Source organism: Ahaetulla prasina, chromosome 15 (genome assembly GCF_028640845.1).
Source record: "Ahaetulla prasina isolate Xishuangbanna chromosome 15, ASM2864084v1, whole genome shotgun sequence".
NCBI classification, from domain to species: Eukaryota; Metazoa; Chordata; class Lepidosauria; order Squamata; family Colubridae; genus Ahaetulla; species Ahaetulla prasina.
In genome coordinates, this window is record NC_080553.1 from 14,686,992 (window position 1) to 14,710,265 (window position 23,274).

The 23,274-nt window shown below is 41.7% G+C and overlaps 1 protein-coding gene across 1 annotated transcript in view; it reads left to right on the forward strand.

Annotated features, from left to right (window-relative positions):
- The window catches only part of CIT (citron rho-interacting serine/threonine kinase), a 127,407-nt gene that overhangs the window by 30,603 nt on the left and 73,530 nt on the right, over positions 1-23,274 (forward strand). Inside the window, exons 11-18 of the mRNA XM_058158309.1 lie at positions 4,744-4,846; positions 5,754-5,897; positions 8,240-8,359; positions 10,926-11,105; positions 14,824-14,877; positions 16,746-16,799; positions 20,404-20,544; positions 21,659-21,784. Of these exons, the coding sequence (XP_058014292.1) occupies positions 4,744-4,846; positions 5,754-5,897; positions 8,240-8,359; positions 10,926-11,105; positions 14,824-14,877; positions 16,746-16,799; positions 20,404-20,544; positions 21,659-21,784 (922 nt within the window). The remainder of the gene's footprint in view (positions 1-4,743; positions 4,847-5,753; positions 5,898-8,239; positions 8,360-10,925; positions 11,106-14,823; positions 14,878-16,745; positions 16,800-20,403; positions 20,545-21,658; positions 21,785-23,274) is intronic.

The following is a 23,274-nucleotide window of genomic DNA, read 5'->3' on the forward strand; positions in this document are numbered from 1 at the left end:
AACCTTAAGCTCTCTGGTGGCATTTGTAAACAGTGTTTATTGAATAAGTCACATTTGGCTGATTTAATTATTTTATTTTTGGTTGGGTTTTATTTAATGAAAGCTTATTGAATAAACATGGGATTCATTTGCACAGTACTCTTAAGCTATCAGCTATGATTATCAAGCCCAATTACAGGGCTGTGAAACATCTCTCCCAAAGTCACATAGCTTGCGTGACGAAAAAGCATTTATTTATTTATTTTTTGGCATTTGCATTTGTAGAACGAAAAGCACGATCTTTGTGACTGCGATATGCCAGGTTGAGCCTTTCAACGTCTTAACCGTTTGAACAAATAAATTGTTCTTGGGTCCTAGTTTTGGGTAGAAAAACAAGAACAAAAAACAAGGGACGGCCATTGAAAGGAGAATAATGCAAAGTTGAAGGGATGATGAGACCCAAGATACAGCAATAGCAAAAGCCCTTAGACTTATATGCCGCTTCACGGCACTTTCACAGCCCTCTAAGCGGTTTACAGAGTCGGCCTCTTGCAAACCCCAACAATCTGGGTCCTCATTTTGCCGACATTGGAAGGCTGAGTCAACCTTAGATAGATAGGTGATAGATAGGTAGATAGATAGCAATGGCAAAAGAGGAATATATCACTTCCCAGTGCTTTGCAGCCCTCTCTAAGCGGTTTACAAAGTTGGCCTCTTGCAAACCCCAATAATCTGGGTCCTCATTTTACCCACCTCGGAAGGATGGAAGGCTGAGTCGTCCTATAGCTAGATAGAGAGATAGATGGATGGATGGATGATAGTTGGATGATGGATGGATGCTAGGTAGATAGAAGATAGGTAGATGGAAGATAGGTAGATAAAAGATAGATAGAAGATAGACAGATAGATAGATAGATAGATAGATAGATAGATAGATAGATAGATAGATAGATGATAGAGCACTAGCAATAGCACTTAAACTTATATACTACTTTACAGTGTTTTACAGACCCTCTCTAAGCGGTTTACAGAGTCAGCCTCTTGCCCCAACAATCTGGGCCCTCATTTTACCCACCTCGGAAGGATGGAAGGCTGAGTCAACCTTTAGATAGATAGAGAGATGGATGGATGGATGATGGATGGATGCTAGGTAGATAGAAGATAGGTAGATGGAAGATAGGTAGATAAAAGATAGATAGATAGATAGATAGATAGATAGATAGATAGATAGATAGATAGATAGAGATACATTCCCTCAACACTGTCAGACTATTTACTGAATCTGCACTACTATTAATCGTTTCATAGTTCCCATCACCAATCTCTTTCCACTTATGACTGTATGACTATAACTTGTTGCTGGCAATCCTTATGATTTATATTGCTATATTGATCATCAATTGTGTTGTAAATGTTGTACCTTGATGAAGGTATCTTTTCTTTTATGTACACTGAGAGCATATGCACCAAGACAAATTCCTTGTGTGTCCAATCACACTTGGCCAATAAAAATTCTATTCTATTCTATTCTAGATAGAGATACATAGATAGATGGATGGATGATAGATAAATAGAAGATAGAAAGAAGACAGCTGGCTGGATGGATGATGGATGGATGATAGGTAGATAGAAGATAGTTAGATGGAAGATAGGTAGATAAAAGATAGATAGATAGAAGATGGATGGTGGATGGATGGATGGATGAGGTAAATCGAAGATAGAAAGAAGATGGATGGATGGATGGATGATAGGTAAATAGAAGATAGAAAGAAGATGGATGGATGGATGGATGGATGGATGATAGGTAAATAGAAGATAGAAAGAAGAAAAAGAGAGAGAGAGAGAGAGACAGATAGCAACAACCCTTAGACTTATATTCCGCTTCCATCCCTCTCTAAGCTGTTTACAGAGTCAACCTAATCGCCCCCCACAACAATCTGGATCCTCATAGAAGGAAAATGCAGTCAAACCACCGGTTATACTTATCATGATACGCTGCAGCCATTCATGGACTTTACAGCGGCACTGAAAAAAGGGACTTGCGACCAATCCTCGCGCTTACGACCGTCGCGGCATCCCAGTTGGTCACGTGGGATATAAAAATCCAGGTGCTTGGCCATTGGTACGTATTTACAACGGCCGTAGCATGCCAGGATTACGTGGTCGCCATTTTGGGACTGTTCCACACGGACTCCCAGCAAGCAAAACGAAAGGAGGACGCGGGATTCACTTAATGACGGCCTGATTTGCTTAACAACTGAAAAACTTAACAACAGTGGCAAAAAAAAAATGGTAAAAATCAGGCCTGGCTCACTGAACAATCGCCCGGCGTAGCGATGGAAATTCTAGTCCTGATTGTTGGTTGTAAGTCAAGGACTGTCTGTACAGGTAGTCCTTGACTTACAACAGTTCATTTAGCGACCGTTCAAAGTTACAACAAAAAAGTGACTTTAGAACCGTTTTTTCGCTATGACAACCTTTCCAGCATCCCCGTGGTCATGTGATCGAAATTCAGATGCTTGGCAGACTGGTTCATACTTATGACGGTCGGAGTGTCACCGGAGAGTCTTGGGATTCCCCTTCTTTGCAACCTTTGGACAAGCAAAGTCCATGCGGAAGCCAGATTCCCTTAAAAGCCAAGTTATTACCTGAACAAGTGCAGTGACTTGCTTAACAACTTTGGGAAGAAAAGTCGTAAGATGGGGAAAACCCACTTAACACATTCTCACTTAGCAACATAAATTTGGGGCTAAACTCTCGTAAGTTGTGGAGTACATATATATATATATATATATATATATATATATATATATATATATGTCTTTGGTTGTTCGGGTTTTCTCCCGTGTAAAATTGGAAGTGTCTTGGCGACGTTTCGACGAAGTCTCATTCGTCATCTTCAGGCTTCAGCTTCGTGCTTCTGGGAGCAATGTGTGATCGCAGCTGTTTCTTCCTTTTTAACTGCTAGTGGGGGTTTGAACTGATTGGGTGGGAGCTTGGCTGTGCTCTGATTGGATGGGGGTTTTTTTGTGCTCTTTTGTGCACTAGCAGTTAAAAGGAAGAAACAGCTGCGATCACATTGCTCCCAGAAGCACGGCTGAAGCCTGAAGATGACAATGAGACTTCGAAACGTCGCCAAGACACTTCCAATTTTACACGGAGAAAACCCGAACAACCAAAGACCTATATTTATATATATATATATATATATATATATATATATATATATATATATATATATATACGCGGGAGAAAACCTGAATAACCAAAGACCTACATACAAACACCCGCGAAAACCTCAGAAAACATATATATATACATATATATATATACATATATAAAACATATATATATATATGTAGGTCTTTGGTTGTTCGGGTTTTCTCCCATGTAAAATTGGAAGTGTCTTGGCGACGTTTCGACGAAGTCTCATTCGTCATCTTCAGGCTTCAGCTTCGTGCTTCTGGGAGCAATGTGTGATCACAGCTGTTTCTTCCTTTTAACTGCTAGTGGGGGTTTGAACTGATTGGGTGGGAGCTTGGAAAGCAGACCCAAACCCACACTGATCATGAAGCACGACCAAGGACCAGAAGCCAGACTGCAGCTGCAACATTAGCCATTTCAAACCCCTCCAATCCATACATGCAGCAGACTGACACCCACTATGAAGATGTAGCACGACCACAAAGCCAAACAACAGCTATGCAGCTCACCAGCTCAAATTCCCCTGCAACACAGACTAAATTGAGCACAACCAAGCCCCCACCCAAACAGGACACACCCCCAGCCAATCAGAGCACAAAAAAACCCCCAGCCAATCAGAGCACAGCCAAGCTCCCACCCAATCAGTTCAAACCCCCACTAGCAGTTAAAATATATATATATGGCCTTATATATATAATATACATATAAAATATAGTTAGGCCTATATATAATATATAATTAGGTGGCATTATGTATGTATGTATACTTAGGGATGTAGGGATGCAGTGGTGCAGTGGTTAAGATGCTGAGCTTATCGATCGAAAGGTCGGCAGCTCAATGATTCGAGTCCTTAGTGCCACGTAACAAGGTGAGCTCCTGTGACTTCTCCCAGCTTCTGCCAACCAACAGTTCGAAAGCAGGTAAAAAAATGCAAGTAGGAAAATAGGAATCACCTTTGGTGGGAAGGGAACAACGTTCCATGTGCCTTTGGCGTTGAGTCATGCCAGCCACATGACCATGGAGACGTCTTTGGACAGCGCTGGCTCTTCAGCTTTGAAACAGAGATGAGCAGTGCCCCCTAGAGTAGGGAACTACTATCACGTATGTGCAAGGGGAACCTTTACCTTTATGTATGTGTGTGTGTGTGTGTGCATATATCGCCTAATTATATATTATATATAGGCCTTATAATTATATATTAGGCCTTTTATATATATATATAGGCTTATCCAAGCAATATAATATATATTATACATTAAATATATCTAATATATAAAATGTATAATAAATAATACATACACTGTGCGTGCCAAAAGGAGGCTTCGGAATATATAACAGTGAGGTGGGGATATGCTGTGCTGCTCGATTTAGCTTCGCTAGAAAGCTTTTTTTAACTACCGGTTCATTCGAACCGGTTGCTTTTTTTTTTTATCACTACTGGTTCTCCCGAACCAGAGTGAACCACTAGGATTTCACCCCTGCTCTTAGGCTACAGATTGGAATATCACATATATTTATACGCAGTGTTTGAGATTCATTTTCTTTCCTCTTTTTTTCAAGGTCTGCTTTGCGGTCGGATTCTCCCGCGAAAATTAGCTCCATGGAAAAGACACTCCTTTTTAAGAGCAAAGAGCTACGAGACACCCAGGATAAGTGTCACAAGGTATTTATTCACATGGCCGGCCTTCCTCCTTGCTCCAGAAGTCCACAACCTGTCCGGCCTAAAGGACCTGCCAGAGGTTGACGTCGGTTGGCGGCTTCAGCATAGACTTTTCCTCATTGTGCAGAAAGAGATGAGCTTAGGTCATGTCTCTTTCCAGGGCCGCTCCCGTTAACCAGAAGAAGCTCTGGATCCACCCAAGATCTTTGATCAGCCCAGCTCTGATTTCCAGCACTTCACATGCCGTCTTCATCTGATGCTTTTCTTCTTCTAATTCTCTCTTTGAGTACTGCAAAATCTTGGGGGGGTGTTTTTTCCCCACTTTTCCTTCTTTCCGCTTCCGTAACTGTGACCGCTTCTTTGATTTGCGACGAACTGTGTTCTAACTCTTTTTCTTGGAAATAAACTCCGTGGGGATCTGTGGAAACTCCCATTCCCCTTTTGAGGAACTTCGTGGGAGTTGCTTTGATCCGCGTCGATCTCTGATCCCTCGGAAAGATATGGGGGGAAATCCTCTTCTGGTCCGAGATGGATTTGGGATAAAGCTAAAGTGACCCATCTCTGGAGCGAAAGAGAGAGAGGAAAAAAAATAATAATAATAAAACAAACCCAATCAGGTGAAAAAATGATTGTGACTTCTTTGCTAACCGGGGTTCGAAGAGGGACTGGATGCGAACAAGCCGCGTGAATGAATGGGGTGACTTAGAATTACTGCTTTTCCCTCCCGAGAAGGAAGTGTGAATTCCCCAGGACCAGAAATAATGGTATTTGCCTTTTTAAAACACCTTACTAAACATCTTTCGTCTCGTAACCTTCCCGGGGGCTTGCCTTGTCTTCTCCCGCTCTCACCGTCGCGCCCGCCGGACGTCCCTTTTTTTTAAAAAAAAAACCTTTCGATGTCTGTTTGCAGATGGAGCAGGAAATGACGCGCCTGCATCGCAGAGTGTCAGAGGTGGAGGCTGTGCTCAGCCAAAAGGAGGTGGAACTGAAAGCCTCCGAGACGCAGCGATCCCTCCTGGAACAGGACCTGGCTACTTACATCACAGAATGCAGTGTGAGCCTCTCCCCTGAAACCCCTCATCCCGGTGGACCTTTAAAGGGATCTTGAGTTGGCAATTTGGCAACCTCCCCCCAGGGCTGGTGGCACCATTTTAAGAAATTTGCTCCCGACGGTTTTATCGTTTGAAAAGCCTTTTGAAGTCTCGTTACGGGATATCGGGGGTCACGGGAGCCTGAGGGTTTGGATCGCGATACCGAGGCGAAAGCATGCCGGGAGTCCTCGACTTACGACCGCCATTGAGCGCCCCCCCCCAACGTTTCTGTGGCTAAGCCAAACGTTTGTTAAGCGAGTTTGGGCCAAACCCCCCCCCCCCCGTTGGACGACTTTCCTTGCCACGCTTGTTAAGCGAATGATGGCGGTTGTTTAATGAGTCGCACGGTGGTTCGGTGAACCTGTGGTATTTTCCCCCCGTCGACTTTGCTTGTCAGAAGCTTGTCACAAAAGGGGGAGTGCGTAACCCCCTGCAACCGTCGTAAGTAGGAATCGGTTGCCAAGCGTCTGAATTTGGATCACACGACCATTGGGCGGGGGGAGGGGAGCGCCGCTAAGGTGGTAACTGTGAAACATGGTCGTAAGTTTCACCTTTTTTTCCCCAGTGCTGTTGTAACTTTGAACGATCACTAAACAGACATTTGTAAATCAAGGACTACCTGTATTTCTGTTGTGTCTTAAAAAGGCAGAGAAAAACTAAAGGGATGGGGTTGTTTGTTTTTTGAGCATCTTCTTGAGTAACGTCAGCTTAAAGGCAATTCTTTAGGAGTTACAATCCTAAATCTGTGGATCTCTCTAATTGATCTTCCTCAAGGTGTAGTATCAACAAATAGAAATCAAGAAGCCTCCATAATCGGTGTATCTGGTCCCAAAATGTTGGCCTTCCCTATGATTGTGGTTTTCCAAGGTTTTAGATCTTTTCTTAGTCTTACCGCTGATGACCGATTGATTGACACTGGGAACTTCAGTGCTAATCTTTTGAGCTATGGCCCATCTCTTAAGAAATGGTCCAGTAGATTTCATTTAATGGCCTCCATTTAATGGTCTCCAAAGCACCAGGGGGCAGGACGAGAAGTAATGGATGGAAGCTCATCAAAGACAGATCCAACCTCGAAATTTCCAGACAGTGAGAACAATTAATCAGTAGAATGTCGTCCCTTTGAAGTCATCACTGGAGATTTTCAAGTCATTGTCCAGAACGGTATCAGGTTCTCCTGCTTTAGCAGGGGGTTGGACTAGAAGATCTTCAAGGCAGTGGTGAAATCCTCCGCAGATTAGTTGACTTTGTATATAATATACAAATGGATGAAGACTATTGCTTAACACTGTGTAAGCCGCCCTGAGTCTTCGGAGAAGGGCGGGATATAAATTCAAATAAAAATAAAAAAATAAAAAAATATGCGCGGTGCGTGTGAAAAGCATCCTGCACATTTATTTATTTTTTATTTTATTTATTTTATTCTTTTTATTTACCTTTATATCCCGCCCTTCTCCGAAGACTCAGGGCGGCTTACATTGTGTAAGGCAATAGTCTCATCCTATTTGTATATTTATATACAAAGTCAACTTATTGCCCCCCACAACAATCTGGGTCCTCATTTTACCTACCTTATAAAGGATGGAAGGCTGCGTCAACCTTGGGCCTGGTGGGACTTGAGCCTGCAGTAATTGCAAGCAGCTGTGTTTAATAACAGGCTGTCTTACAGCCTGAGCCACCCACGGCCCCACCTGAGCCACCCACGGTGCACACCATGTGCTTTGCGTGGAAAAAGGAGGCTTAACAAGGTAAGTAGAACAGGAGGGGGGTGATTAAACAGCTGTGTCGCACGATTTAGATTCGTTGGAAAGCAGGATTTCCTGCTTTCTAGCGAATTTAAATTATGCGGCACAGGTGATCGTCGGAAATACCAGTTCGGATGAACCGGTAGCTATTTTTTTTTTTTTTTTTTTACTACCGGTTCGCCCGAATCGGTAGCTTTTATCACTACCGGTTCTCGCGAACCGGTAGCATTTCGCCCCTATTGCTCCAAGGTCTCTTCCAACTCTGTGATTCTGCATGGGGATTACTTAGTCTCATTTTCAAGGGGCTTCTTAAATAACGTGTCCTTGCATATTTTTAGCCGCTCTGGAGGAATCTTTCTAGAAGGTCTTTCTTTCTGCACCTGAGATCGGACGGTGGAAATTGCACCCCCCAAAAAGCCAAGACGCAAAACTTCTTGTTCACCACAATTTGGGCGTGGTGGTTGTTGTTGTTGTTTTTTCTTCCTCTTAGCCGACCGCCTTTGCTTTGGTCTAGTCTCAGGCAAAGGGGTCCTTTCTGTGTCCAACCTTGCATTTTTTTCCAGAGCTTAAAGCGAAGTCTGGAACAGGCGCGGATGGAAGTGTCTCAAGAGGACGACAAGGCACTGCAGCTCCTTCACGATATAAGAGAGCAAAGTCGCAAGTTGCAGGAAATCAAAGAACAGGTACGGATAACTCTGGTTCGCGAGGATGTAATCATGACCGCTGAGAAGAAGGGATGGCGAACCTTTTGGGTTCGGCGTGTCAGAAATGTGGGAAACGTCTCACTTGGTTCTGGGGGTGTGTTCTCTTCAGGGGTAAAATGCTCCCGGTTCGGACCGGATCGTTCGATCCGGTAGTGATGAGAGCAGGTAGTTCGGAGAACCGGTAGCAAAAATCCCTGCCTCCCCTCCCCCCCCACTGCCCACGCCTCGCTGTTCCTCTTCTCTGTCCCTGAAGCGCTCGGTGGTAATATAGCTGCAAACAGCCTGAAATGACTGCCGCGGCACTTCAAAGGGCCGCATTACAGCTGATCAGTGCTGTAGGCAGCTAGTAGACCGGTGCCTCTATTTTTAAAGAAGGTAGACCGGTGCCTGCCATAAAAAGGCACGTGGTAGACCGGAACCTCTCAATAAAAGGCAATTGGTAGACCAGGGCTTCTATTTTTAAAGAAGGTAGACCGGTGCCTGCCAAAAAATGACACGTGGTAGACCGGTGCCTCTTAGTAAAAGGCAATTGGTAGACCGGTGTCTCCCAAGTTTTGTATACTTTATTATTTTTATTATTTATTATTATTGACCATGCCCATTCAGTCACCTGACCACCAAGCCACACCCACCAATTAAGCCACGCCCACAGAACCGGTAAGGAAAATTTTTAGATTTCGCCCTTGGTTCTGTTGTGAGTTGGGTGTCTATAGAAAATTGAATGAATGAATGAATCAAGGGTGAAATTCCTTTCCCTTCCCTCCTGGTTTGCAAATGTGTGTGCGCCACGCTCTCTCTTGCTTCGCTCACACATGCCGTCGTCCGCGCATGCGCAAAGCCTTCTGCGCATGGGCAGAGGCTGAAAATCATCGCAAAAAGGGGACGTCATGACGTCCGCGTGGGTCGGCGGGGCTTTGCGCAGTTGGCCCTACCGTATTGCGTGATCCGGTGGGAAGCGGCTGAATTTCACCCCTGGAATGAATGGAATGGAATGGAATGGAATGGAATGAATGATTGAATGAATGAATGAATGAATGAATGATTGATTGATTTGGACGAGGGGATAGATGGGGAACTCATCAAATTTGCAGATGACTCCAAGTTGGCAGGAATAGTCAACACTCCCAAAAGAAGATAGGCTCAGATACAGAAGGATCTTGACAGACTTGAACATTGGGCGCTATCTAAAAAAATGAAATTCAATGGTGAAAAAAGGAAGGTTCTACATTTAGGCAAGAAAATCAAAATGCACAGGTACAGTATAGGTGGCACCTCACCCCGTAGTAGTAACTGTAAGAGGGATCTTGGAATCCTAGTGGACAACCTCTTAAATAGGAGCCAGCCGTGTGCAGCAGCTGCCAAAAAAGCCAACACAGTTCTAGGCTATATCAACAGAGGGATAGAATCAAGATCACGTGAAGTGTTAATACCACTTTATAAGGCCTTGGTAAGGCCATACTTAGAATACTGCATCCAGTTTTGGTTGCCACGATGTAAAAAAGATGTGGAGACTCTAAAAAGAGTACAGAGAAGAGCAACAAAGAGGATGAGGGGACTGGAAGCTAAAACATAGGAAGAATGGTTGCAGGAACTGGGTATGTCTAATTTAATGAAAAGAAGGACTAGGGGAGACATGATAGCAGACTTCCAATATCTCAGGGGTTGCCCCAAAGAAGAGGGAGTCAAGCTACTCTCCAAAGCACCTGAGGGTAGAACAAGAAGCAACGGGTGGAAATTAATCAAGAAGAGAAGCAACTTAGAACTGAGGAGGAATTTCCTAACAGTGAGAACAATTAATCAGTTCTCACTGATTAGTGAGTTTTAGTGGAAGTGGAAGTTTTAAAGAAGATGTTGGATAACCATTTGTCTGAAGTGGTGTAAGGTTTCCTCCCTGAGCAGGGGGTTGGATTAGAAGACCTCCAAGGTCCCTTCCAACTCTGTTATTCTATTCCATTCTATTCTATTCTATCTAAAATCTTGCAAGTTACTTTAATCCTGGGAGAAAACTCTGAAGGACTAGGCTGGCTAGGTCCAGTCTACAGAAAAGAAGGACTAGTGTGTGTGTGTGAGAGAGAAAGAGACATGACAGCGGTCTTCCAATATTTGAGGGGCTGCCACAAAGAAGAAGGGAGGTCAATTTATTCTCCAAAGCACCTGAGAAGCAACGGGTGGAAACTAATCAAGGAGAGAAGCAACTTAGAACTAAGGAGGAATTTCCTGACAGTTAGCACAATTAACCAGTGGAACAACTTGCCTCCAGAAGTTGTGAATGCTCCAACACTGGAAAGTTTTTAAGAAGAGATTGGACAACCGTTTGTCTGAAGTGGCGTAGGGTTTCCTGCCTAAGCAGGGGGTTGGACTAGAAGACCTCCAAGGTCCCTTCCAACTCTGTTATTCGAGTGAATGAATTTATGAGCGAACGAATGGACAGATGACTACATTTCACTACGATGAATCTCTGTGATTCCCAGAACCTTTCCTCCCTTCCGTTTTTCCCTTTCATAACTTCCCAAGAGGTCTTGACTTCTCTTTCCCGGCCCCTCAGGAGTACCAAGCTCAAGTGGACGAAATGAGATTGATGATGAATCAGCTAGAAGAAGACCTCATTTCTGCTCGCCGACGCAGCGATCTTTATGAATCGGAGCTCAGGGAATCTCGACTGGCCGCCGAAGAGTTCAAGCGAAAAGCCACCGAATGCCATAACCGGCTCCAGAAAGTAGTTAAGGTCAGAGCTCCTTCAGTATTTCCTGGTCGATTTCCAATCTAGCCGCCTCCTAAAGAGAGAAATTTGACTCCGTTTTATATATTTATATATTTATTTATTTATTGTAAATTTTTTTAAAAAAAATTTTAGACACAAACAACAGCATACAAAACATCTTTTCTGAACAAAATATCGGCCAGGTAGAGGTTCACACCCAATTGGTTATTTTCCAACCCTCCTTCCATGTTCTCACCAATGTATTTTCTCTCATTTTTCTTTCCTTATTTGCAATCCTCTTAAAAGTCTAATCTTACCTTTCACCCCTTCATCTTTAATCTTTTATCCAATTATACTTCTTTCCCCCCCTTTTTTCCTACTCCCACTTATTTTAAAACCCTTTTATTCCCCCCTTGATATATTATTCTGTTATATCTTCTGCTTAACATCATCATCGATCGTATCTTTACATTTCAATGGCAATTTATAAATGGTTCTCCATAGGAATTATAACGGATTGTACAGGGATTGAGACTAAACTGATTCTGAATTTAATAACAGCAGCAAGACTGTTGATTGGACAATACTGGAAGAAAGAAGAGATACCTACAATAGAAGAATGGATACTGAAAGTTATTAATTTGGCTGAGATGGCTAAAATCTCAGAGTTTTTAAAAGACAATACGCAGGAAAGATATTTAATTGAATGGGAAAAATGGATTGATTATCTACAAAACAGATATCAGATTAAGAAATATCAGATTGCCTTTGAATAATTAGAAAGTTATTTTATGTAATGGGGAGGGGGTTGGGAGATGAAAAGCTTTGGATGTGGTTATTTGGATTGGAAGGGAAAATTTTATTCTATGTTTGGTTTATGTATAACAATACCTTGTGATTGACCCGGGAAGCCGGGGAGGGTTTTTGGAAGGAGGGGAAAAAGGGGGAAAATGTTTTTGTTTTTTAAAACTCTTTCAATAAAAAAATAATAATAATAAATGGTTCTCCATAATCCAAAGGGGGAAAAAAAAAGAGAAAAGAGAACAAGCAAAAACTCAATTTAAGAAATTTTACCTAATATATAATTTTACATAATTACAGAGAAATTTGACTCCGTTTTAGAGGGTGTGAGCATGTACATGTACAGCAATGGCTTCGTTCTGGAGACTTTCATTTTTGATAGTAAGAGAAAATACAGCTAGTCCTCGCTGTACGACAGTTCATTTAATGGCTGTTTGAAGTTACAACGGCAAAGTGACTCGTATTTATGATGGGTGTAGGCCCCAGGGTCACGTGGTCCGATTTTGGGAACTTCTGGCAAGCCTAGCCAATTGGGAAGCCGGGTTCGCTTCGCAGCCGTGTGACTCAACGACAGCAGCCATTCGCTTGATGATGGTTTATTTTATTTATTTATTTATAATTGAATTTGTACACCGCCCTTCTCCCGAAGGACTCAGGGCAGTTAACAGCCAGTTTAACCAGCTGCGCGGGTGATAGAGGGAGCTACGCGTAGCTCCCACGTAACACCGCTCCTGCGCAGACTGCACTGGCTACCTGTGGCCTTTCGAGTGCACTTTAAGGTGTTGGTTACGACCTTTAAAGCGCTCCATGGCTTAGGGCCTGGGTACTTACGGGACCGCCTGCTGTTACCACATGCCTCCCACCGACCCGTACGCTCTCACAGAGAGGGACTTCTCAGGGTGCCGTCCGCCAAACAATGCCGGCTGGCGGCCCCCAGGGGAAGGGCCTTCTCTGTGGGGGCTCCCACACTCTGGAACGAGCTTCCCCCGAGCTTACACCAAATACCTGACCTTCGGACCTTCCGTTGCGAACTGAAGACACACCTTTTTATTCGCGCGGGGCTGGCTTGAATTGAATTTTAATTTTAAATTTTGTAAATTTTATTAATTTTAAATGGGGTTTTTAGTTCATGGCATATTTTAATTTGTTCAGGCTAATTTTAAAATAAAGTTTTTTAAATTGCATTTTAATTTGTACATTGTATGTTTTATCTTGCCTGTACACCGCCCTGAGTCCTTCGGGAGAAGGGCGGTATAAAAATCAAATAAATAAAAATAAATAATAAATAATAAAAGACATACTAAATACAAATTAAAAACACAATAAAATGAATATAATTTGTGGCCGAAATACTAAAAAAAACTAACAATAGTAATAAAACTAAAACCCCATTGAAACTACATTTTTAGGCTAGCCCCGCTCGATGGAATAACAGAGTCTTCAGCTCACGGTGGCAAGAAAGGTCGTAAGATGGGGCAAAACTCATTTAACAACTGTCTTGCTTAGCAGCAAATAAATTTGGGCTCAGGGGTGGTCGTAAGGCGAGGACTATCTGGTAGGTGGTACAGAAACCAAAAGGAGAAGTTATTCTTTAGCATGTCTTTGGAAAAGGGAGTTGGGAGACTGACTGCCAAGGATCCGATTTTGTTCTAAAAAAGTTTTATACTTGCAACTTGAAAAATTTCTTAGCCTGTAGAATACTAAGGGCCCAGGGGATGATGGAAATGGCTTTGTTGCCCAAAAAGCCAACACCGTTCTAGGCTGCATCAACAGAGGGATAGAATCAAGATCACGTGAAGTGTTAATACCACTTTATCAGGCCTTGGTAAGGCAACTCTTGGAATATTGCATTCAGTTTTGGTCGCTACGATGTAAAAACGATGTGGAGACTTTAGAAAGAGTGCAGAGAAGAGCGACAAAGAGGATTAAGGGACTGAAGGCTAAAACATATGAAGAATGGTTGCAGGAACTGGGTATGTCTAGTTTAATGGAAAGGACTAGGGGAGACATGATAGCAGTCTTCCAATATCTCAGGGGCTTCCCCAAAGAAGAGGGAGTCAAGCTATTCTCCAAAGCACCTGAGGGCAGGACAAGAAGTGATGGATGGACACTAATCAAGGAGAGAAGCAACTTAGAACTAAGGAGAAATTTCCTGACAGTTAGAACAATTAATCAGTGGAACAACTTGCCTCCAGAAGTTGTGAATGCTCCAACACTGGAAATTTTTAAGAAGATGTTGGATAACCATTTTTTTTTTTTTTTGGTTTACATTTATATCCCGCCCTTCTCCGAAGACTCAGGGCGGCTTACAGTGTGTAAGGCAATAGTCTCATTCTATTTGTATATTTACAAAGTCAACTTATTGCCCCCCCAACAATCTGGGTCCTCATTTTACCTACCTTATAAAGGATGGAAGGCTGAGTCAACCTTGGACCTGGTGGGACTAGAACCTGCAGTAATTGCAGGCAGCTGTGTTTTAATAACAGGCTTCTTACAGCCTGAGCCACACCGCGGCCCTTTGTCTGAAGTGGTGCGGGGTTTCCTGCCTAAGCAGGGGGTTGGACTAGAAGACCTCCAAGGTCCCTTCCAACTTTGCTATTTTAAATTGTTTACTTTGTGCGCTGCAAAATAATCAGAACAAATGCCTTTACAATTTTTGCCTTTTTCTGGTCAAAATTAGTCCTTAATAACTGCTTTTATTAATTTCCGATGATTCTATTTTTCAATACCGCAATTAGATTAGGATATCTACTTAAGAAAGATCCCCTCTCTTTCTTTTTTTGAATCACAATTACCTGCAAGATTTCACCTTTATTTCTCCAATAAAAGTGTGTGTTTGTGTGTGAGATATAAGAACATGGAAACTTCAGAGCTGCGTAATTTTCTCTTAATCTGGATCCGATTACTAAATTGCACGTTATGTTTAATTCTCACTTAAAAGGTTAAAGACCAAGGAAAAACAGAAGTAGGAGAGCTGTATTCCAAGCTGGAGAAGGTATGTTTATAAATCCCGTTTTCTTTGTGGAATTCTTCGCGATAACATCCCGGAATAAATGTCTATGGGGATTCTCAAATTATCCAGATCAGGGATCTCCAACCTTGGTCCCTTTAAGACTTGTGGACTCCCAGAGTTCCTCAAGAGTTGAAGTCCACAAATCTTAAAGGGACCAAGGTTGGAGACCTCTGATCCAGATCCTGGTGGCCCCAAAGATGTTTTTCTAAAAGGCAAGTGGACATTTTTTGTTTTTCTTTGAAGGCGTTTCGCTTCTCATCCGAGGAGCTTCCTCAGTTCCGGAGAAGGATTGGAACCGGAGAACTGAGGAAGCTTCCCGGATGAGAAGCAAAACACCTTCAAGGAAAAACGAAGGAAGTTCCGGTTGTCTTTGGGAACTGAAGAAGCTTCTTGGATGAGAAGTGAAACGTCTTCAGGGAGAAACCAAGAAAGTTCAGTTGCCTTTGGGAACTGAGGAAGCTTCTGGGATGAGAAGCGAAACACCTTCAAGGAAAAATGAAGGAAGTTCCAGTTGCCTTTGGGAACTGAAGAAGCTTCCTGGATGAGAAGCGAAACGTCTTCAAGGAAAAACCCAAAGAAAGTCCAGTTGCTTTTTGAAAAAAAAAACACCTTTGGTATCCCAGAATAAATACAATAGTTGGCTGACCCGCAGTTTGATTGGCAGTGAGGGACTAGCTAGAGGATCCTCCCTGGATTTAGGTTTTGTGAGAGGAAAAATCATAAAATCAAATGTATTCTGGACTTAAAACTGGGATCTGGGGACAGGCGGTAGTGATAGAAACTGTGTCCTGTTTGACCACATTAGCATTATATGGAATCTTCCTGAACATTTTTATCCCCATAAGGGAAACTCCCAATCTTAGGCAGCTTATAAGATTTCAAGTGTTGTGACTTGAAGCGCGTGGAAAAATATCCCTGCGCCAGCTTAGAGGTTCTAAGGACTCAGAAAGTAAGGAGTCGTTGAGCTGCGTGAGCAGAGGGGAGAAGGTAAATTGGGGAAGGTTGGGCCTAGGACAAGGTTCAGGAGGAAAGAATGGGGAAACCGGACGGCTAAATAAAGACAGAAATTTCACAGAAGGCCTGAAGAGAAGAGAAGAGAAAAGAGAAGAGAAGAGAAGAGAAGAGAAAGATGGAGAATGGAATGGAATGGAATAGAGTAGAATAGAATAGGCAGAAGAAGAGAAGAATGGAATGGAATAGAATTAGAATAGAATAGAATAGAATAGAATAGAATAGAATAGAATAGAATAGAATAGAATAGAATAGAATAGAATAGAATAGAAAAAGGAAGGAGAATGGAATGGAATGGAATGGAATGGAATGGAATGGAATAGAATAGAATAGAATAGAACAGAATGATGGAAAAGAGAAGAATAGAGAAGAGGGGTGGAGTGGGGTGGGGAGAATAGAGTAGGGAAGGGGAGGGGAGGAGAAGAGAAGAATAGAGAATGGAATAGAAAAGATTAGAATAGAGGAGAGGAGTATACAGAACAAAACAGAATAGAATAGAATTATGGAGAAAAGAATAATAGAGAATTGGGGAGGGGAGGGGAGAATAGAGGAGGGGAGGGGAGGAGAAGAGAAGAATAGAGACTAGAATAGAGAATGGAATAGAATAGAGGAGAGGAGAGGAGAGGAGAGTAGAATAGAGAATATAATAGAGAACAGAGTACAGGAGGGGCGGGACTGGAACGGGAGGGCAGAATAGCGTAGGGGCAGGGAGAAGAGGAGAATAGAATAGAATAGAACGGCATAGGGTCCCTGCTCAAGCAGTGGGTTGGACTAGAAGACCTCCAAGGTCCCGTCCAGTTTTGTCACTCTGTTCTTATTTCTCTCCCTCTCTTGGCTAGATCAATGCAGATCAACAGGTGAAAATTCAAGAACTCCAAGAGAAGCTGACCAAGGTGAGATTTTAAGTCCAGACGTGGCCGGAGAATCAATGGCTTTTGAGTGAGAAACTTGGTGATGGGGGGTGGGTGGGAAAGGCAGGTTTTTTTGGGGTTTGATTTTTTCCCCCCTACACAAGTTTATAAATCTCCTATAATTTTCCCGCAAGCTGTAATGCAGAGGAGGGCGGAATAAGAGTCTGGTGTTCCAAAACAAGAGTTAGTCATCCCGCTGGTCGATAGGAAGGAGAGACGGGGAGGGGATGTGGGGGGGGGATGCGCCTGGAAATCGTGATGCTCAATGCTTTCTCCTCTTCACAACCTGTCAGGGCTGGCTTATTTTTAAAAACAAAGTTTGAGTCAGAATTTGGACTATTGGGTAGGAATTTAAACTTGAGAAGGCCAAGTCGGGCACACACACAGACACAAACACACACACACACATACACACCCCGCACCAGGTATGTGAGCGTTTTCAGGAGTCAAGGCTTGCTTTGGAGATGATATAATGAGCGCGGAGATGGCAACAGATTGCGGAGGTTTAATTTGATTCGGGTTTTCATGAATGGGGTAGGTGCCAAAAGATAACTCATGGATTCTATGACTTCTATCTTTTTTTTCCCCTGGTGTGGGAAGCCCACCCCCTCCTAGAAGAATAGAATGGAATGGAATGGAATGGAATGATGGAGAAAAGAAGAGAAGGATGGAGAATAGAACAGAACAGAACAGAACAGAACAGAACAGAACAGAACAGAATAGAATAGAATAGAATAGAATAGAATAGAATAGAATAGAATAGAATGAGGAGGAAGAGAAGAGAAGGATGGAGAATAGAATAGAATAGAATAGAATAGAATAGAATAGAATAGAATGAAGAGAAGAGAATAGAATAGAATAGAACAGAACAGAACAGAACAGAATAGAATAGAATATAATAGAATGAGGAGGAAGAGAAGAGAAGGATGGAGAACAGAATAGAATAGAATAGAATGATGGAGAAGAGAAGAGAAAGATGGAGAATAGAACAGAATAGAACAGAATAGAATAGAATAGAATAGAATAGAATGAGGAGGAAGAGAAGAGAAGGATGGAGAACAGAATGAGGAGGAAGAGAAGAGAAGCATGGAGAACAGAATAGAATAGAATAGAATAGAATGATGGAGAAGAGAAGAGAAAGATGGAGAATAGAACAGAATAGAACAGAATAGAATAGAATAGAATGAGGAGGAAGAGAAGAGAAGGATGGAGAACAGAATAGAATAGAATAGAATAGAATAGAATAGAATAGAATAGAATGAGGAGGAAGAGAAGAGAAGGATGGAGAACAGAATAGAATAGAATAGAATTATGGAGAAGAGAAGAGAAAGATGGAGAATAGAACAGAATAGAATAGAATAGAATGAGGAGGAAGAGAAGAGAAGGATGGAGAACAGAATAGAATAGAATAGAATAGAATAGAATAGAATAGAATAGAATAGAATAGAATAGAATAGAATAGAATGATGGAGAAGAGAAGAGAAAGATGGAGAATAGAATAGAACAGAACAGAACAGAACAGAACAGAACAGAATAGAATAGAATAGAATAGAATAGAATAGAATAGAATGAGGAGGAAGAGAAGAGAAGGATGGAGAACAGAATAGAATAGAATAGAACAGAATAGAATAGAATAGAATGATGGAGAAGAGAAGAGAAAGATGGAGAATAGAATAGAACAGAATAGAATAGAATGAGGAGGAAGAGAAGAGAAGAGAAGGATGGAGAACAGAATAGAATAGAATAGAATAGAATAGAATAGAATAGAATAGAATAGAATAGAATAGAATGATGGAGAAGAGAAGAGAAAGATGGAGAATAGAATAGAATAGAACAGAACAGAATAGAATAGAATAGAATAGAATGAGGAGGAAGAGAAGAGAAGAGAAGGATGGAGAACAGAACAGAACAGAATAGAATAGAATAGAACGATGGAGAAGAGAAAGATGGAGGAAGAGAAGAGAAGGATGGAGAACAGAACAGAATAGAATAGAATAGAATAGAATAGAATAGAATAGAATAGAATGAGGAGGAAGAGAAGAGAAGGATGGAGAATAGAATAGAATAGAATAGAATAGAATAGAATAGAATGAAGAGGAAGAGAAGAGAAGGATGGAGAATAGAATAGAATAGAATAGAATAGAATAGAATAGAATGATGGAGAAGAGAAGAGAAAGATGGAGAATAGAATAGAACAGAACAGAACAGAACAGAATAGAATAGAATATAATAGAATGAGGAGGAAGAGAAGAGAAGGATGGAGAACAGAATAGAATAGAATAGAATGATGGAGAGAGAGAGAAAGATGGAGAAGAGAAGATGGAGAAGAGAAGAGAGAGAGAGAAGAGAAGCATGGAGAACAGAATAGAATAGAATAGAATGAGGAGAAGAGAAAGATGGAGAATAGAATAGAACAGAATAGAATAGAATAGAATGAGGAGGAAGAGAAGAGAAGGATGGAGAACAGAATAGAATAGAATAGAATAGAATGATGGAGAAGAGAAGAGAAAGATGGAGAATAGAATAGAACAGAATAGAATAGAATAGAATGAGAAGAGAAGAGAGAGAAGGATGGAGAACAGAAAGGAATAGAATAGAAGAGAATAGAATAGAATAGAATAGAATGAGGAGGAAGAGAAGAGAAGGATGGAGAACAGAATAGAATAGAATAGAATAGAATGATGGAGAAGAGAAGAGAAAGATGGAGAATAGAATAGAACAGAACAGAACAGAACAGAATAGAATAGAATAGAATAGAATAGAATAGAATAGAATAGAATAGAATAGAATGAGGAGGAAGAGAAGAGAAGGATGGAGAACAGAATAGAATAGAATAGAACAGAACAGAATAGAATAGAATAGAATGATGGAGGAGAAGAGAAAGATGGAGAATAGAATAGAACAGAATAGAATAGAATAAAATGAGGAGGAAGAGAAGAGAAGAGAAGGATGGAGAACAGAATAGAATAGAATAGAATAGAATAGAATAGAATAGAATAGAATAGAATGATGGAGAAGAGAAGAGAAAGATGGAGAATAGAATAGAATAGAACAGAACAGAATAGAATAGAATAGAATAGAATGAGGAGGAAGAGAAGAGAAGAGAAGGATGGAGAACAGAACAGAACAGAATAGAATAGAATAGAACGATGGAGAAGAGAAAGATGGAGAACAGAACAGAACAGAACAGAACAGAACAGAACAGAATAGAATAGAATAGAATAGAATACGTTCATCAAGAATCATAAGGTACAACACTTAATGATCGTCATAGGGTACAAATTAGCAATCAAATCATACTAGGAAACAGTCAATATGAATTGTAAGGATACCAGTAACAAGGTCATACAGTCATAAGTGGGAGGAAATGGGTGAAATGGCTTCCTCCCTCCCCTCCCTCCTTTCCTTCTTCCTTCCTCTCCATAGAATTCCTTCCTTCCTTCCTTCTTTCTTCCTTCCTAATGTAGAGAGCAGTATATTGTTAATTCTCCCTCCCCCGTCCATGCATCAAATTACGTGACGCGCAAAACTAAAAACCTTGTGCGATGGGTTCCTGAAAATGCTTCGGCTCATTTCTCTTTTGAAGGCCATGAAAGCCAGTTCAGAAGCCACCGAGTTGCTTCAGAACATCCGCCAAGCCAAAGAGAGGGCCGAGAAAGAGCTGGAGAAATTGCAGAACCGGGAGGACTCCAACGAAAGCATGAAAAAGAAATTGCTGGAAGCCGAGGTTAGCAAGTTGTCAACTTTGGCGCGTCGGGATTCCAAAGTCTGGTGTGGCTGACTGAAACTTTTGCTTAAAGAGTATGGCGTTTTTTTTGGGGGGGAATTTGAACCGAAGTTTAGATAAAGGCAGTGGACGCTGAGCTTGTCGATCGAAAGGTCGGCAGTTCAGCGGTTCGAATCCCTAGTGCTGCCGTGTAACAGGGTGAGCTCCCGTGACTTGTCCCAGCTTCTGCCAACCTAGCAATTTGAAAGCCCGTTAAAAAAATGCAAGTAGAAAAAATAGGGACCACCTTTGGTGGGAAGGAACCGCGTTCCGTGCGCCTTTGGTGTTGAGTCATGCCGGCCACATGACCACGGAGACGTCTTCGGACAGCGCTGGCTCTTTGGCTTTGAAACGGAGATGAGCACCGCCCCCTAGAGTCGGGAACGGAATATGTGGGAGGGGAACCTTTCCCTTTACCTTAGATAAAGGCAGAAGTGAATTTGCAGACCATTCAGCCACAGCTGTTTGCGGTCACCTGAGCTTGTAGTGAGAAACCACAGTTCCTTGATTTGAAACTGGCCAAATTTTAAAGGAATGGAAAAAATGGATTGACTATATTCAAAGTAGATATCAGACTAAGAGCTATCAGACTGCCTTTGAATGATTAGGATGTATTATTTTTGATTGTTTTTGGGAGAAGTTAGGAACTGATGAGAATTGTAGGAGTATAATTGAGTTGGGAGGGAAATTTTTTTAGCATAAGTTTGTTTTATTTTTAACTATACCTTGTGTTTGTTCCGGGAAGTCGGGGGGGGAGGGAGGGGGGAGAGTGGTTTGTGAAGTGAGGGGGGTTGGGGAAAGGGAGGGGGGAAAATTTTGTAAAACTTTTTCAATTAAAAAAAAAAGAAGAAACTGGCCAAATTTATACGGCGTGGCAGAGTTGTCATTAAAGAATCGTCATATTGTTTTTTACTTTTTTGTTGTTTTTCAAACAACAAAACTCAAATTCAATCATCCAAGATTCTGAGCCGAGTCTTCTTGTGATGGCAAAACATTGGGTGACTATCTGGATCTTTTTTTTTTTGGGTGGGTGGGTGGGGGGTTCATTGTGCCTTCTTGTCTGAACTTTCTCTAGGAAAGACGCCATTCTCTGGAGAACCAAGTGAAACGGCTGGAAACGGTGGAACGGCGAGAGAACCGACTGAAAGAAGATATCCAGACAAAATCTCAGCAAATCCAGCAGATGGCTGATAAAATTCTGGTGGGTAGCAATAAAAAAAAAAAAGAGGAAAGTTTTCAAACGGCGTGAGAGAGATTTGGTGGGAAGTGTTAAAAGACAAAAAAAGAAGCAGAAGGTTTCAAATTATAAACTTCTGCAGCTGGGGGATAGGTAATATTTATCGAGGCAGGGGTGAAATGTTACCGGTTTGCACCGGTTCGGACGAATCGGTAGTAATGAAAGCTACTGGTTCGTCCGAAGCAGTATTTCCAATGATCAGCTGTGCTGCGCGATTTATATTCGCTAGAAAGCAGGAAATCCTGCTTTCTAGCGAATCTAAATCACACGGCACAGCTGTTCCCTACCCCTCACTGGTCTACTTACCTTCAAATGGCGCCTTTTCCCGTGCGAAGCGTGCGTTTGAAAAATGATGTGGTTGCTGCTTTAGAGGAGACACCAGCCTTCAAGTTTTCTCAGGGGGGTTTGACAGCACCCATAAATCATGAAAACCCGCCCCAATAAAACGTATTTATACATTCATATTCATATGTGGTAGTCTTGCCTCCTCTTAACACTAGCTTGTTGATGCAATAGTGCTTTTCAAAAGGCAACTGGACTTCCTTGAAAACATGACAAAGAAAGAAGGAAGGAAGGAGAGAGAGGAAGGAAAAAAAGAAAGAAGGAAGGCAAGAAAAAAAAAGAAAGAAAGAAAAAGAAGGAAGAAGGAAAGAAAGAAAAGGAAAGAAGGAAGGAAAGAGAAAAAAGGAAGGAAAGGAAAGGAGAGAGAAGGAAGGCAAGAAAGAAAGAAAAAGAAGGAAGGAAGGAAAGAAAGAAAGAAAAAAGTAAAAGGGAAGGAAGGAAGAGAAAGAAGCAAGGAAAGAAAGAGAAAAAAAGGAAGAAAAGAGATAGGAAGGAAGGAAAGAAAAATGAATGAATGAAAGAAAGAAAGAAAAAGGAAGAAAAGGAAGGAAGAAGGAAGGAAGGAGAACGAAGGACAGAAAGAAAGAAAGAGAAGGAAAGACAGAAGGAAGGCAAGAAAGAAAGAAGGAAGAGAAAGAAGCAAAGAAGGATAGAAAGAAAAAAAAAGGAAGAAAAGTGATAGGAAGGAAGGAAAGAAAGAAAATGAATGAATGAAAGAAAGAAAAAAGAAAGAAAGAAAAGAAGGAAAGAAGGAACGAAGAAGAACGAAAGGAAAGAAAGAGAAGGAAAGACAGAAGGCAAGAAAGAAAGAAAAGGAAAGAAAGAAAGAAAAGGAAGGACGAGAAAGAAGCAAGGAAGGAAAGAAAGAGGAAAAGAGATAGAAAGGAAGAAAAAACGAATGAAAGAAAGAGAAAGAAAAGAAAAGAAAGAATTATGTAATTAATTAATTAATTCTTGAACCGGCCAGAAAGAATGACGCTTCCAGTTCAACCTCGTGCCTTCTGCCGGGAGTCCTCCAATTCCCCCCTTTCAGCCCCCAATTTCCTCCAGGGCCTTTCCCACAGCGTCCCCCCCCGAGCTGCTCCTTGTGGTGCTACTGCTTCCCGCGGAAG